The sequence below is a fragment of the Melanerpes formicivorus genome, unplaced genomic scaffold (genome assembly GCF_026170545.1).
Source record: "Melanerpes formicivorus ecotype bairdi unplaced genomic scaffold, bMelFor1.0.p_v2 SCAF_36, whole genome shotgun sequence".
Taxonomy (NCBI): domain Eukaryota; kingdom Metazoa; phylum Chordata; class Aves; order Piciformes; family Picidae; genus Melanerpes; species Melanerpes formicivorus.
In genome coordinates, this window is record NW_027142388.1 from 789,811 (window position 1) to 806,437 (window position 16,627).

At 50.3% G+C, this 16,627-nt stretch overlaps 1 protein-coding gene and 1 long non-coding RNA gene across 5 annotated transcripts in view; one reads left to right on the forward strand and one right to left on the reverse strand.

Annotated features, from left to right (window-relative positions):
* Positions 1-9,761: 9,761 nt before the first annotated feature.
* Positions 9,762-15,464, reverse strand: LOC137450535 (uncharacterized). Its single transcript, XR_010989595.1, has 3 exons — positions 15,418-15,464; positions 14,636-14,814; positions 9,762-10,378 (listed from the first exon to the last, which is right to left on the reverse strand). It is a non-coding gene; the product is annotated as an uncharacterized lncRNA (long non-coding RNA).
* A 341-nt stretch (positions 15,465-15,805) lies between these two features.
* The window catches only part of LOC137450536 (clathrin heavy chain 1-like), a 41,257-nt gene continuing 40,435 nt past the window's right edge, over positions 15,806-16,627 (forward strand). For 2 of the 4 annotated variants that reach the window (XM_068157169.1, XM_068157168.1), the window contains exon 1: positions 15,806-16,128. In XM_068157169.1, the coding sequence (XP_068013270.1) occupies positions 16,087-16,128 (42 nt within the window). In that variant the 5' untranslated portion in view covers positions 15,806-16,086. The remainder of the gene's footprint in view (positions 16,129-16,627) is intronic. The other 2 variants (XM_068157166.1, XM_068157167.1) reach the window with 2 other exon arrangements.

A 16,627-nucleotide genomic window follows, 5' to 3' on the forward strand; every position in this document is an offset into this window, starting at 1 on the left:
ACACGCACGACAACTGGGCACAAAACTCCTGGTTTACCTTTGGGCACGGCAGGAAGTAGCAGAGCCTGTGTGGTGTGAGAAACCAGCCCACTCTCCTGAAAATTTCTCTGAGGAACAAAGTTGGTGAAGCAAATAATAAAGCCTGCATGCACCCCTGGCACCCCCAGCATTCTCTGATTACATAAACCCCATCCCAGAGCAGCCTGGTTGGATCCAAGAAGCAAAAGCCTGCCCCGCAACAACAAAATCCCAGTCCAGCCCTCAGCTCCTTCCTGTGCACGCCCAGTGGGGGACTTCTGGTGGTCGATGGATGAAGGCAGTTGTCTTCCTCGTGGTTGAAACTTTTGAACTCAAGTGTCCCACACATTCACACCATGCCTGCTGCTATGCAATCATCCCTCACCCAACCAGAAAACATCCTCGGCTCCAGTCCTGGGGTCGAGACACAGAACTTCACACACTCCCCATTCTCCTATACCCTCATTCTATATCATTAAGCTTTTAGCTAAAGCAAAATCACTTCACTCATCTCTTTTTATCAGTCCACCCTTTTTCTTCATGCTTCCCTCTTTTGCTGCAGCGGCACAAGCGTTGTTCTTCCACTTCAGCCTTTGGACCCTTTCCCATAGGGGAACTGAGAAGGATTCAGGTTGCCATCTACTGTCAGAGTGAGATCCATCTCTTGCCATCAGCATGGTCTCATACTTCAAGGTCGGGGAGTCAGTCAACCACCGGTTTGATTTCCGAGTTAGGATAGTCCTGGCAGTAAGTGGAGAATGTACTAGGGGACTCCCTCCAAAAGTAAGCTTTCTGCACTCCTCTATCGGAGCGGCTGTGGCGGCCACTGCTTGGAAACGTGCAGGGCCATGCGCATAAATACAGGATCCATACCTTTCGGGGAACAAAAGGCTATTGGCTGCTTCTGCCTGCCACGCTCCTGCAACGACACTCCGAGCCCTGTCCCATCTGCTATAGTGATAAACAGGTGGCCGGGAGGATAGGACTGGAGCCATTATAGGCTTTTATTTCAAAGCCTTGATCACAGCATCACAGGATGTTAGGGGTTGGAAGGGACTTCCTGAGATCATCACATTCCGCCCCCCTTCCCCCGCCGCCAGAACAGGACCGCGAGGAAGGACTATTTGAGAAGACCCTGGCAGAGGACCCGCGGGCTGAGGCAGAAAAGGGAGGCGAGCCCGCCGGGGCGCCAGCCCAGCCGGGGCACTGCGCCTGCGCCGCCTCCCCCTCCCCTCCGCCCCGCTGCCGTGTGGGGTGCAGCGGCTCCTGCCCTGCTGCCACCGACGCTCCCTGACCCGCGCCCCTCTCCCGGGGAGCTCGCCCCTCGCCATGGCCCAGATACTGCCCATTCGCTTCCAGGAGCATTTCCAGGTGAGCGGAGCTGGGGGGGGGGGCGGAGGCGGCAGAGGCGCAGGGACGAGGCTCCCCCTGCTCTGCCTCAGCCCGACCCTCAGCCAAGGTGGGGCCCGCGGCCTAGCCGGGGCTGGGGGCACGCCGAGGGGAGGGGACGAGCCGCCGGAGCCCTTCCCGCAGCCGCTGTGGCGGGGGGACCCTCTCTCTCCTTCCCTCTCTTCCGCCCTCCCGCCCGCTGCGGGGCTGCCGTGCCGCTGGGCGCCGCGGGCAGGAGCGCGGTGCGGGCTCCCCCGGTGCGGGCTGCCGGGCTGCCGCCTGCCGCCGTCCGTCGCTCCATCCCCGGGGCCGCTTCTCCGCGGCGTGCGGGGCGGCCGCGATTTGTGCAGAGTCACAGTCGCCGCCTGAGGGAGGGGGAGGCGCCGGGCCGGGGCCGGGCTGCTCGCCCCGGGGCTCTTCAGCTGCCATCGATGCCTCTGCGAGAGGGATCGAGGGATTCTTTTTCTTTCACCTGAACGGCCATCGGTCTCCGGATCGCGGAGCTTCCTGGGGACCTCTTTCTCTGCAGCTGCCAAGTGGAAGGAAATTAATGAAAGGAGGTGCAAGAAACCCTTTGGACTTGGAAGCCGCTCAGCCTCTGTCTCATCCAAGCACAGCAATATGAGAAAACCCTCCCTAAAAATGACATCGTTTTGTTCTCAATATCCTGTGTAAGCCCGAACACCAGCATTGGAAAAGATCCATGGCTAATGGATGCAGCACAGACAAACCGGTTTATCTGTTTCCTTGTGAACTGGTGTCGAGGGAGGGCTGTAAATGGAGTGAGGGAACAGCAGGTAAGGTAAGACTTTGGATGACTGCTGAGGCTTTCTCCACGAAGTTATGGCCTGCAGAGGGAAAATGCAGCTGGAGGATCTAGCCGTTCTGTGTTTAATAAGTATGGAGCTTGAATTCAAGCAAAAAATCATCTAAGAGTGAAGTGTGGTGTCTCTCTGAGGGAAGCTATTCCATTTCTTCAATCTCCACGTTTTCACAAGACAAACTCAACCTGTTGTGCCAACTGGTTGTATCAGCCTTATGAAATGTGTACTGCACCCTGGGTATCTCTGATGCCTTTAAAAACACAGGCAGGGAAGGGGCATAAAAAAATAAATCAATCCCTGTTTCTGCTTTGAGAACCTCCTGATCCAAGCAGCCCAAAAAAGCAGGATCTCAGCCATGTGGAAATTAGACAGAGGTCTAACTTCCATCTCTCCTCACAGTCCCATTCACTGTCTCAGTGATGTATATCTGTCCTTGTGCCTTCCTGCTCTGTTATTTTTGGTTTGAGGTTGTTGGGTTCTTTATTTAATGGCCTTGTTTGAAAGGATTATTTCCCACGCTGGATTTCTTTTGTGGGGAATAGAAGTTTGTGCATAACTGAATTTCTGCTGCCAGCTGAGTTCCCTTTCAGCTTTCATACAGATGCTTTATGCTGATAAAGAAATTGAGTCTAAGTAACACGAGACTAGGCTCTTTTGTAACAGTGATGCATTTTTTTGTGCTTCCTGCAGAAAGGGGAAATTTAAAGGGGCGGGGGGGGGAATCTACATAATATGATTTTTGCTGTTCCAGGAAATGCCATAGAATAGAATAAACCAGGTTGGAAGAGACCTTCAAGATCATTGTGTCCAACCCTTCAACCAATCCAACCCACCTAAACAACTAACCCATGGCTTGAAGCACCCCATCAAGTCTCCTCCTGAAAACCCCCAATGACAGCGACTCCACCACCTCCCCAGGCAGCCCATTCCAATGGGCAATCACTCTCTCTGTATAGAACTTCTTCCTAACATCCAACCTAAACCTCCCCAGGCGCAGCCTGAGACTGTGTCCTCTTGTTCTGGTACTGGCTGCCTGGGAGAAGAGACCAACATCCACCTGTCTACAACCTCCCTTCAGGTAGTTGTAGAGAGCAATAAGGTCACCCCTGAGTCTCCTCCTCTCTAGGCTAAGCAACCCCAGCTCCCTCAGCCTCTCCTCACAGGGCTGTGTTCCAAGCCCCTCACCAACTTTGTTGCCCTTCTCTGGACACGCTCCAGCAAGTCAACCTCCTTCCTAAACTGAAGGGCCCAGAACTGGACACAGTACTCGAGGTGTGGCCTAACCAGTGCAGTGTACAGAGGCACAATGACCTCCCTGCTCCTGCTGGCCACACTGTTCTTGATGCAGGCCAGGATGCCATTGGCCCTCTTGGCTGCCTGGGCACACTGCATTTTGCATGTCTTATGAAGGACTTACTTCAGGAGCTTTTCCTACTGCTTCCTCAGAGTTTTATTTTTTGAGTAACACTGAAAAAACCTGTCTAAGGTGTAGGAATTTCAGAAGAAACTGAAATTGTATTCAAATGCTAGCTTGAAGTTAAAAGTTTCTGCCTAAATACACATGATGGCATAGAAGTCGGCATCCTTGCAACAAAATAGCTCTGCTTAGGTTCATTCTTCTTGGCCTGAGTAGAAGTTTAATGTTAGGGTCAGAAGAACAAAAAATAATACTATTTTAAGTCTTATTTATAAAAAACTTCAAAGTCTTCTGTGTCCAATTCTGGGCTCCTCAATTTAAGAAGGACATTGAGACACTTGAATATGTCCAGAGAAGGGCAATGAGGCTGGGGAGAGGTTTCGAGCACAGCCCTACGAGGAGAGGCTGAGAGAGCTGGGATTGTTTAGCCTGGAGAAGAGGAGGCTCAGGGGAGACCTTCTTGCTCTCTATAACTACCTGAAGGGAGGTTGTAGTCAGGAGGGGGTTGGTCTCTTCTCCCAGGCAACCAGCACCAGAACAAGAGGACACAGTCTCAAGCTGTGCCAGGGGAAGTTTAGGCTCAAGGTGAGGAGAAAGTTCTTCACAGAGAGAGCTGTTAGCCATTGGAATGTGCTGCCCAGGGAAGTGGTGGAGTCACCATCCCTGGAGGTGTTCAAGAGGGGATTGGATGTGTCACTTGGTGCCATGGTCTAGTAGTCATGAGGTCTGTGGTGACAGGTTGGACTTGATGATTTTTGAGGTCTCTTCCAACCTTACTGATTCTATGTTTCTTTGCAAACATTTTCAGAAGCCTTTTGTGAACAACTTTTCAAGAGGTTTTAAGAGTTGGGAAATAGCAGATCCTTCAGAACAGAATAAAATATACTCTGAAAACAGCAAGGGAAAAAACCAACCAAACAAATGGGAATAACCAGTGTCTGACTGGCAGAATCCTAGGTCTATTTGATCATTATTATTTCTTTACATCTCCTGAGCACTGAATTAAATATTGTAGCAAATGTCACACAGCTGAACTTTATGATGCACTATGAAGGTTGGTTGTTGTGCTGAACTCTTAACTTGTCCTGCTGAAACTGGGACACTGTATGGTGTCAGGGTTGGCTTTCCTGTGTCAAATTCATCTGCAGTATTTTGCTGCCTGGTAGGTTTTGTGCAGTGATGTCATTGGTTAAATGGTGAAAGAGGAAATACTTCCCAACCACTCCAGAGGCCTTCTGAACAAACTGATTGATTTGTTTGTAGGCATTTTTACGAGCATAGTGTCATATCATAGTATCATTCATACTATCATTCAGGGTTGGAAGGGACCACAAGGATCATCTAGTTCCAACCCCCCTGCCATGGGCAGGGACACCCCACACTACATCAGGCTGCCCAGAGTCTCATCCAGCCTGCTCTTAAACACCTCCAGGGATGGGGCCTCGACCACCTCCCTGGACAATCCATTCCAGGGCTTCACCACTCTCATGGTGAAGAACTTCCTCCTCACATCCAGCCTGAATCTCCCCACCTCTAGCTTCATTCCATTCCCCCTAGTCCTATCACTACCTGAGATCCTGAGAAGTCCTTCCCCAGCCTTCCTGTAGGCCCCCTTCAGATACTGGAAGGCCACATCAAAGAGAGGTGTTCATTTTGGCTTGGAAATACAGGGGGCTTGGTTTTCAAAATCACAGGCAGGGATTATTTGTGTCTATGGCTTTCTTTTTTAAATAGTGTGTTAATTGTGTGCCACAAGACAAACTGAAAGAGCTTTTTCTTTTGTTGAAACACTGAAGTGGACTACAGTGCAGCAGCTTAGGAGACTTAATGCAGTGAGAGTTGAAATGTAAGATGATCAATAAAGGTACTTACTCTGAATTCAGAGTTTTTCCATTTATTTCCCCACATTCTTTGGTTACTGCTTCACTAGACAATCCTTCAAAAAAGGGCTTGGGGGGTGCTGGTGGGTGAGAAGCTGGGCATGAGCCAGCAGTGTGAACTTCAGCCCAGAGGGCCATGGCAGCCTGGGCTGCATTAAAAGCAGTATGGCCAGCAGATGGAGAGAGATGATTCTGCCCCTCTGCTCTGCTGAGACCTCACCTGCAGTGTTGTGTCCTGCTCTGGAGCCCTCCACACAGGAGGGATCTGGACCTGATAGAGAGGGTCCAGAGCAGGGCTGTGAAAATGATCAGGGGGTTGGAGCAGCTCTGCTATGAGGATAGGCTGAGGGAGCTGGGGGTGTTCAGCCTAGAGAAGAGAAGGCTCCTGAGAGACCTAACGGCAACCTTCCAGTACCTGAATGGGGCTACAAGAAGGCTGCAGAGGAACTGTTTCCAACAGTCTGCAGTGACAGGATAAGGGACAAGGGTTTGAAATGAGAGAAGAGCAGATTTAGATTGGATGTAAAGGACAAATTCTGCACCACGAGAACATTGGCACATGTTGCCCAGGCATATAGTTGAGGCCCCATCCCTGGAGATCTCCATGGTTCTGAGCAACCTGATCTGATGGAGGATGTCGCTGCTGACTTTAGGGGGCTTGGACTAGATGACCTTTGGAGGTCCCTTCCAACCCAAACCATTCTATGATTCCCTCCCATCATAAGATCAGCACCCTTCTGCCCTAAAAAATATTTAGGCTGCTAACAACACTGCAGAGGAGAGCTTTGAGTCATTTTGTCTGCTTCACTGTGCATTGTTCTGTTGCAGGCTGTTGACATTTCTGTCATTTACTTTCATTCCCAAAGCACCACACAGTAATGTGGCAGCCAGGTAGAAAATACTAGACCATGCTGTGTTGCACTGGGGAGAGGAGGAAGGTCTTTCCTAAATGACCTGGTTGCAGCAATGGGTTAATTTTTGTTGGTATGTTCAGCAAGATCAAATGAACTAAAACTGAGCTGCAACGTTGAGCAAAGTGCAGGTGAGAAAACTGGCTTGTCAGGGTCCTGCTATCTATGCATCAACCCTGTTAAGCTACAGAAAACTCTAGGGTGCTATAAACTGGCATTTGTGGCACAGCAAAAGTAGCCTTGTTCCCAAAAGACACAAAGATGGCCTCCCAGAAACGGCAGAGCATTAGTGGGTCTGCTTTCTCACCCTCCTAATTGGGTGGCAGAGTCTTCCCTGTTGAACAAAATAAAAGTTCCTGGACCCTTTGTGCTGAATTACAGCAGAAAATATTAACCAGAGCTTCCTCTGCTTTTTATGCACACACTTCCTCTAAGTGCTGACTTGGATCAATCAGGAATACCTTTCCCTACCAGTACTGTGTTCAGAAGCCCCTAGCAGCTGGAGTCTGGCTCCTCTGTCCATCAGCACTGACTTTGAAGTTGCTTGTTGGGTTTTTTTTTCCCCTTAGCAATATCCCTCAGCAATTTCATGTCCCATCCAAGCAATGCATTTCTTCGTGAAATTTGGGTGATTTAATAATTTCCTGGCACAAGGATTGCAAAACTGTAAGAGGAAAACTAGAGACACTTTTTTTTTTCCCCATCTTCTGGTGTTTATTTGCTGCCTGAATCCTTGCTCTTGACCCTTTTGAATGGCTTTTTGGGTGAACTGCATTTCCACTGCTTGTCCAAGGCAGTATCTGAGAAAGACAATGCAACTCAGACTGTCATCCTTGCAGCTGAAGGTGGTGGGAAGGAAGCTTATTCTTAGGAATCTGATGTTCCTGACAGCTCTAGCCTTTCTAGCTTGGAACTTCTGGAGCTGTTTTCCTTTCCATGATCTCCATAAGCTAAATAAACACTTTTTTTCAATTGCTTGCTTTACTAATCAGTGTTTGAAATGCAATATTGAGGCCTCATTCCCCTTTCAAGCTAACACGTGCTACGCTGGGTTTACAGTGGCAGCCTGCCAGAAGCCTGAGGGCTTCACCTGTGCCCAAGTGAGGGAAGATGAACAGCAGAACCAAAGCAGCTCTTCACCATGGGATACAGCAGCATACTGCCCATTTCCATGTATTGCTGGCCACCAGCAGCTATTGGCAGTGAGAGCTGTGGAGTTTGAGTGAACCAGAAGGCGAGAAGGTAGAGCCTTAATTCAAGAATGTACTTACTTGAGCAGAAGGTGAGGTTTTAAGTTGAAAATCACATTGAAACCATTAAGCTTCCTTCTGTCTTTGCAGCTAGACACATGGAGATGTATTGCTGAGTGAGTCTGGCTGCATTAATGACCTGCATGAATCTCCACGGAATGTCTCTGCTTCCCCAGGTGGCTCCAGTGTCCAAGTTATGAAGGTGATCCCTCAAAGAACAATTTTCATTTTATATGAGAGAATAATTTCAACTTGTCCTTCCTTGGAGGAGTGATAAACAATGGAATTGGACAACATTTCATAGAATCATAGAATGGCTCAAGTTGGAAGGGACCTTAGAGATCATCTACTCTGACCTCCCTGCCATGGACAGGGATGCCTCTCAACTAGACGCAGCTGCTCAAGGCTTCATCCAGCCTGGAGGAGACATCCACAACCTCCCTGGGCAGCCTATTCCACAGTCTCACCACCCTCATACTGAAAAGCTTCTTCCTAAACTCCAATCTAACCCTGCTCTCCCTCAGTTTCAAACCATTCCACTTAGGAAAAGTCCCTTTCCAGCCTTCCTTGAAGATCCCTTCTGCTATTCGAAGGCAGCTCTAAGGTCCCCTCAGAGTCTTTTCTAGGTTGAACAACCCCAGCTCCCTCAGCCCTCATAGAAGATGCATCTGAAGGGACATTTTGTTAAGCCTCTATTAACTTTGTTACCTACCTACCTACCTAAGAGTACTTAAGATGACCAGTCTTAAGGAAGAGAACATCCAATGACAGCCTTGGGTGCTCCATGGTTTGATTGTTCAGTCCTCTGCAGGCCATATAGTGTAAGCTACTGCAGTTTCTTTTGACTCTGATCAGCTGCTGTGCTGGTTTAGTACCTCTGTCTGCAGCATGGAGTGACTGGAAGATTGCCAAGTAAAGGAAAGTAGTCTGTGTGTGAACAGCCGGGAGGGATAATATGGAAATCTGGTCGAAAGAGGCAATTACAGGCAGTGTTGAGATATAATGGAAAAGAGACAATATTGAGCCTCAACAGAAATATCAACATAAACAGTAGCTACTCTACAATGTCTCTGAAGTGAACTTTGTTGCTTTAAATAACCACATTGCACAGAAAACAGATGGACAAGGAAATCTGTGAGCAGATTCCCAGTTTGGTCTTCAGGAACACGTCCATGTTGATGTTCAGCATATCCTCCTGATACAAGGGGACAAAAGGCTTCTCCTGCCTGCTGCTCTGTGTACAAAATACAGAGAAGAGCTGGATGGCTTGATTACATGCAAGCCAAATATAGCTGAAAATAATACTGCATGTCATCTGGAATTATGAGTGGACATGAATAGAGAAAGTGATACCTGAGATCAGCGCTACAAGAAATGCTGGCTTACTGCTTCATAGCCCAACAGCTGAGGAGGTAGCACCCCAGTGAAACAAATCAGGAAGCCTTGACTAACCAGAGGGAACATGTCAAGAGCTTACCAGAATCTTGGTATCATTAAGAAACCCAGCTGCATCAAGAGTGGGTGGTCTGGGAAGGGACAGACCATTGCCTAATGTTTAACTCTGTATTACACATGAGGCTGGATTCAGACTGTCTTTTAATCCCATGGCCTAACTGGACCTCCACACATTGAAATTAGCACTTTATTAGCTTACATTTTTCTATGATGAGGACCAACAAATCTGCAAAGAAATTCAACCCCCAAATGCCAAATAAATGGTCCAACTGGCACTTTGTATGTGTGCCCTCTCACTTTTGCATTTGCTAAGGAGACCTATCTGGAACAGCACAGAGTGCCAAAAATTGATGTCACTTTTTTATGGTGCAAGGCACCTCTCAGGCCTTTAGAAAAGCAAGAAGTGCCCCAGCTCCCTCAACCTGTCCTCACAGGGAGATGTTCCACTGCCTGCAGCACCTTTGTGGCTCTGCACTGGAATCTCTCAAGCAGTTCCCTGAGGTCCTTCTTGAACTGAGAGGCTCAGAACTGGACACAATATTCCAGATGTGGTCTCAGCAGGGCAGAGTAGAGGGGAAGGAGAACCTCTCTCTACCTACTAAGCGTAGTCCTTCTAATCCACCCCAGAATGCCCTTGGCCTTCTTGGCCACAAGGGTACATTCCTGGCTCCTGGTTATCCTTCCGTCCCCTAGGACCCCCATGTCCATTCAGTCTTGATGTGGGACAGAGGTAATAACCAAAGACCCCTTCAGGTCTTTTCCAGCCTTTTATTCTCATATCCTAGTTATGCACATTTACCAATCATGGTCCTAAATGGTATTGAGCCACTCAGACCAATCAGACTAAGATTTCCTGTAGTCAGTTTATGAGGGTAGCTTGGTTCCTGTCATTACAGAACTAGTGAAATTAGCAACAGATGCACACTTGATTCATATCAGCTACCTCATTCCTTTCCATTAGTTATATTTTCAAAGAACATGTTCACCATTTATCCACTTGACAGATGCCAGAATAAACACTCTGGAGGAGTTCAGCTTCTAAAAAGGTTAATGCAGCAAGTAGCACTGACCCATCTGTCATGAATCTGAAGACAGACGTTGACTCCTATGCCCTCTGCTCAGCCTTACGTCACTGGCCAGTAGACCTCTGTTTTCACAAGGCTGGGCTGGAGGAGTTGCAGTTTCAGCTCCTGTGCTGTCCTGCAAGTATCACAGCATCTGCACTGTGCAGACCCTGGAGAACACAAACACAAGTGTCCAGAGAGGAACCCAGTCACCATCAGAATGTACCAAGAGCAAGAATGTCAGCACTGCACACAGACAGAAAGGGCTTCTTCACATGGAAACAGAACAAAGGCATATTGCTTGCAGGTAACAAGTGAATTATGCATCCTCATGGCATGGGGGTGATCTAAAGACCTCCATGCCTCCACTGCCTCTAGACACTTCTGTCCATTCTGACATTAAATGCTATCAGAATCTATCATCTCCAGCAGGGAGATGCCAACTAAATTCACACAGCCAACTAAATTCATCAAGTGACCTGAATTCATGAAGTGACCAAGAAGATGTCAGGAGTTAAATCCACCACAACAGAGGACTTTCTTTAAATGCTAACTGTGTAGGACATTCTCCTGCTAGAGAATGAACTGCAGGGAATTTAAACATTAAACAGTTACATGCTGAACAACTCTGCAAGAGAATCTTTACATTTCAAATCCTTCCCTCAAAGACATCACATTTACAATTTTTACCAGTCTGCTCTTCAGGAGCTTGCACAATGACTTAAAAAAAACCCCACAGAAGAAACTCATCCAGAGCCTCAGAGTGCTTTGTGTGACCCAGAGGTATGTGTGCAGTAATAAGAAGAGCAGATGGGAAAAGGAGAATTGAATTCCAGGGGAAGAGAACATTATTTGAATGGAATTTTGCATTGAAATGGAGAATGACTGTGAGATGTATAAGAAGTCAGCTCTGGATGAGAGGTGATGAGAGGAGCCTGTTGGAAGGAGAGAGCAGAGAGGAAAGGGGAGGGCTCCGCCGTCTCCAGGAGACAAGCTGGAAAGAAGTCCAAGGAGTGAGGGTGTGGTTTGAAAAACAAGGAGTACGATTTCAAACTGGATCCTGAAGCAAACAGGGCAGTCAGTGAGGACCTTGAGATGCATGAAATGTCAATTTTGACTCCAAGAACAAACCAGAGCTTTTGGAGTTGTTGTGACACTCTGCCTATGCTCACCAGGTCACCTCTGTGCTGTGAGTGCTGCTGCAGCGCCTCCCAAGGTTTGCATTCATCTGTAGGCAAAACAGTCAGCATACAGCTGGGAAAAAGTGTGGATCAAACTCCCTGCATCCAAGGCTGTGCCACATGCAGCAGCTCTCCAGCAGTTAGTAGTGGTCAGCTGCAAGGATATGCAAGTCCAGCTCACAGCCTGTGTGTCACTTAGAGCTCTATTTGTCCACACTCAGGCAGGTCTCCTGCTCTCAGCAGCTGGATGCCATCTCCCAGCGGCCAGAACGCGTGCTAGTGCCTCAGTTTCAACTTCCACACTTCTGTAGTTAAACTGTGATTTGATTAAGAGAATCACAGAATGTTAGGGGTTGGAAGGGATTTTGAAAGATCATCCAGTCCAGACCCCCTGCCAGAGCAGAATCATCTGTGTCCAGTTCTGGGCCCCTCAGTTTAAGGACATCGAAACACTTGAACATGTCCAGAGAAGGGCAACAAGGCTGGGGAGAGGTCTCGAGCACAGCCCTACGAGGAGAGGCTGAGAGAGCTGGGATTGTTTAGCCTAGAGAAGAGGAGGCTCAGGGGAGACCTTCTTGCTCTCTATAACTACCTGAAGGGAGGTTGTAGCCAGGAGGGGGTTGGTCTCTTCTCCCAGGCAACCAGTACCAGAACAAGAGGACACAGTCTCAAGCTGTGCCAGGGGAAGTTAAGGCTCAAGGTGAGGAGAAAGTTCTTCACCGAGCGAGTCGTTCGTCATTGGAATGCGCTGCCCAGGGAGGTGGTAGAGTCACCATCCCTGGAGGTGTTCAAGAGGAGATCGGACGTGGCACTGGTGCCATGGTCTAGTCATGAGATCTGTGGTGACAGGTTGGACTCGATGATCCTTGAGGTCTCTTCCAACCTTAGTTATACTGTGATACTGTGATCTATACTAGATCACACAGGAAAGCATCCAGGTGGGTTTTGAATATCTCCAGAGAGGGAGACTGCACAACCCTCCTGAGCAGCCTGTTCCAGTGTTCCCTCACAGTGAAAAATGTTTTCCTCACGTTTACATGCCTCAACTTCCACCCACTGCCTCTTGTCCTGTCGTTGGGCATCACCAAGAAGAGCCTGATTCCATCCTCTTGGCACTCATCCTTCACATATTTGTGGACATCGCTTTTGCAGTGAGACTTCCTTGGCTGAGTCTTGGGGGCAGAAGGCTGAGAACGTGCACAATACTTACAGTTTTGTATACAAATGACAGCCTCTCCAAGGCAAACATGCAGCTCTTCTCAATGACTGGAAGAGCGCATCAGGCTGCCATCCATAGAAGCCAGAAAGCCAAACATCTGGAGGAAAGCAACCACTGAGAAAACAAGAGAAAAATTTCCTAGGCACTTTTCCATTTTCATTGTTAAAGGACTGCTAGGGCTTACAGCCTTCTCAGCTGCTCAGTGCCACGGCTCTGCCTCTTATAAAGGAGGAAGAGCGTAGCAGTTGGCTAATCAGAGGGGCAGCAAACAGTTGAGACTGTTTTCACAGAGCAGTGGCCAGTGGTGCCTTTCCATTGAGAGATCCCAAACTAAATATAGAAAGCAAGTTTAAAGGCTCAGTTAAAACCCACATGCACCCAGCTGGCTGTGCAGAGGGTCAGTGTCTTTAGCTGTGGAAGCTCAGCTGGCTGTGCAGAGGGTCAGTGTCTTTAGCTGTGGAAGCTCAGCTGGTTGCAAAGTGGAGAAAAGAAGGGCAAAATACTTCTCCTTTTTATACTTTTCAATTCTTTTCTTTTTAATTTGGGTCAAAATTCCCAACACTATCAGCTGGCTCTTCAGAGCCAATGACATGTGCAAAGGACCCAAGCCCTGCGCCCAGCAAAGCCTGGTGGTAAAAGGTACAAAGGAGAAAGACATCAGCAGACAAAAGTGTGGCAAAGCACTGTGTGTAAAATTGAGATGCCACCTTCTTTTTTTTTTTTTACTACAGAAATTATGGGATGTTGTAATTAGGATTTGGCCAGCTGGGAGTGGGCATGAAGCACCATTATTAAAACTGGATTGGAGAAATATAACAGACCCTTAATTTTAATTATACTTTAAATGAATGTTGATCTCCTCAGCCAGTGATCTCTCTAGCTCATGTCAAGCATTGTGCCAGACTGCTGTGATTGCACACAGAACATGAGGATTTTTGTGCATTTGTAATTCTTGCTCATAAACATGTCTGAGAGACAAGCCTTTGTCACAATCTGCTCTAAAAGAGAAGAGATTTAGAAATATCTATCCTATGACTATGTACACTACCTAGTCCTACTTGTTTGTGAAATATGTGGTGAAAGGCTCTGGCTCATTGTTGTGTTTGGGTGGTGGGTTGGTTTGTTGGGTTTTTTTTCCAATCAGAGCTAGTTAGCTATCAATTGGAATGGAAAAGTTAGCAATTAGAGCTCTGGATAGAAGTAATTAGCATTCGTAAAGCAATTGTGAGGGAGGGCAGCTGACAGAGGCAAACACAGAAGAAGCTGATTGTACCAAAATGGGTTTGTGACAGATGACATCCTGCTGTCCCACTGATGTCTCTGCAGCACTGTTGGCTTGCCCTCATTTAGAGCCTGCTGTAGCTAACCCACCCTAAGTAAGCTGCTGCTAAGAGACCTATGGACTAGATACTACTCAAACAAAGAAAAGTTGTCCTTCACCTCAGCTCCAATTTTGCTTGCTCTAGAGACAACAGACCTTGGTGCCTAAGCCCAGTTGCGAACCCTCTGGGAAGAGCTACAGATCTGAGATTTCCCAAGGAATGGGGCTTTAGTGGCACCTCAGTCCCAGCACCTTCTGCCACCTGTTCAACAAGCTGTTCAGTTTCCTCAGTCCAGCTGTAGACCTTCAGGTTTTCCATGTATGGCAAAGAGGTCCCAATGGCTGCACCCCACAATTGTGCACACCAGTAGGAACCAAGCTGTCTCAGCAGAGCCATGCCTATGATTCATTAGGAAACCTACCCCAGGTTTGGTAATTGCCTGCTCCACGTATTAAAAACAAATGAGGTGAAGCAAAATTAACAAAGCTGTGACTTTTAATACATTTGGAATTGTTTTAATCTGCCTTCTGGTTTGGGGTCTTCAGGGGTCCCTTGATTAGAAATGATTAGAATTAACCAGGTTGGGAAAGACCTTTGAGATCGAGTCCAACCTACCACCCAGCACTATCTAATCAACTAAACTATGGCACCAACCACCCCATCCAGTCTCTTCTTAAACACCTGCAGTGATGGTGCCTTGCTTACCTTTTCTTTGCAACCCACAGCATGAGAAACTGACTTGTAAAACCTGACATCAGAGATTCATTCTCCTGTAGTCTTCTGTTCCTCAGAGTTGGGCTCAATGGGAAAACGTGACCACCAGCACCACGCCAGGGATAAAACCACTGGAGCTAGCAACACCATAGCAGCATCCATCAGGATTACTGTAATTCAGGAGAAACAGAATAGCAGTGATGTCACTTTCACCTCCCTCATCTGAAGCTAAGGGGATGACCAGGATTGAGGGTTTAAAAAGGAGGTTGATACACCACTTCCATGTCAGACCCTTCACTTCTGGGTCAGTCAGGAACTTCACAATGTCAGCTCACCAATGAAGGAACCCTCTTTGTCCAGCAGGACGGCTTTTCAAACACGCATGACAACTGGGCACAAAACTCCTGGCTCACCTTTGGGCACGGCAGGAGGTAGCAGCGCCTGGGTGGCACCACACCGAGATCTGCAGGACCCAGCCAGACCCAAGCACCGGCTGAGCCCCTTAGGGCTCCCCAGGGCTGTTGAGCAGCAGTGGCCGCCCCGGCTCTCGTGGCTTGAGCCTGGGGACAGCCTGTCAAAGGCCGTGTGGCCCTCTGCTCCCCTGCTGCCTGGAACAAAGAGCGTCCACCTGCGGTGGAGGAGAACCGCTGTTCACCACAACCAGCCACGGCGGCAGGTGCGGGGCAGGCCGCGGGGCTCTCAGGCGCTGGCCTGCTCCCGCTCTCCAGTGCCCACCGAGGGGCACAGCAGACCAGCGCCCTGAAGCCCCCTACCTTTCTCCTCAGCCCCGGGGCCATGCAGGGAGCATCGCCCGCCAGCTGTAGAGGAGGCGGAAGGGAACCGGCGGGACCGGGCGGCTCGCTCGGGGTCCCTGTGAGGCGCAGCAGAGCCGGGGGGGTGGCAACACCGCAGGGCTCTGGGGAGGGGACCGAGTCGCGTGAGTGTGTGGCAGCAGCGGAAGGATACCTGGGCTCCACAACCCCTCCCGCCTCCCTCTCCGCTGACCGCAGCCGCGGCGGGGGGAGCCCCCCTGCCCTCGAAGCCCCTTCCTCGGGCCCGCCCCTCAGGACGATTGGGGAGGGCGGCGGGAGAGAGGAAGGCGGCGGGAGAGGAGAAGGCGGCGGGAGAGGAGAAGGGCGGGCGATAAGCAACGGGCAGTGATGGAGTAGGGGGAAGAGGCGCCGCGGTAACGGACTATTTGAGGAGACCCTGGCAAGCTGACGGGGAGGTGCGGAGTGATCCCGCCGCCGCAGTGAGCGGCCCCGGGCTGAGGCAGAAAAGGGAGGCGAGCCCGCCGGGGCGCCAGCCCAGCCGGGGCACTGCGCCTGCGCCGCCTCCCCCTCCCCTCCGCCCCGCTGCCGTGTGGGGTGCAGCGGCTCCTGCCCTGCTGCCACCGACGCTCCCTGACCCGCGCCCCTCTCCCGGGGAGCTCGCCCCTCGCCATGGCCCAGATACTGCCCATTCGCTTCCAGGAGCATTTCCAGGTGAGCGGAGCTGGGGGGGGGGCGGCGGCGGCGGAGGCGCAGGGACGAGGCTCCCCCTGCTCTGCCTCAGCCCGACCCTCAGCCAAGGTGGGGCCCGCGGCCTAGCCGGGGCTGGGGGCATGCCGAGGGGAGGGGACGAGCCGCCGGAGCCCTTCCCGCGGCCGCTGTGGCGGGGGGACCCTCTCTCTCCTTCCCTCTCTTCCGCCCGCTCGTCCGCTGCGGGGCTGCCGTGCCGCTGGGCGCCGCGGGCAGGAGCGCGGTGCGGGCTCCCCCGGTGCGGGCTGCCGGGCTGCCGCCTGCCGCCGTCCGTCGCTCCATCCCCGGGGCCGCTTCTCCGCGGCGTGCGGGGCGGCCGCGATTTGTGCAGAGTCACAGTCGCCGCCTGAGGGAGGGGGAGGCGCCGGGCCGGGGCCGGGCTGCTCGCCCCGGGGCTCTTCAGCTGCCATCGATGCCTCTGCGAGAGGGATCGAGGGATTCTTTTTCTTTCACCTGAACGGCC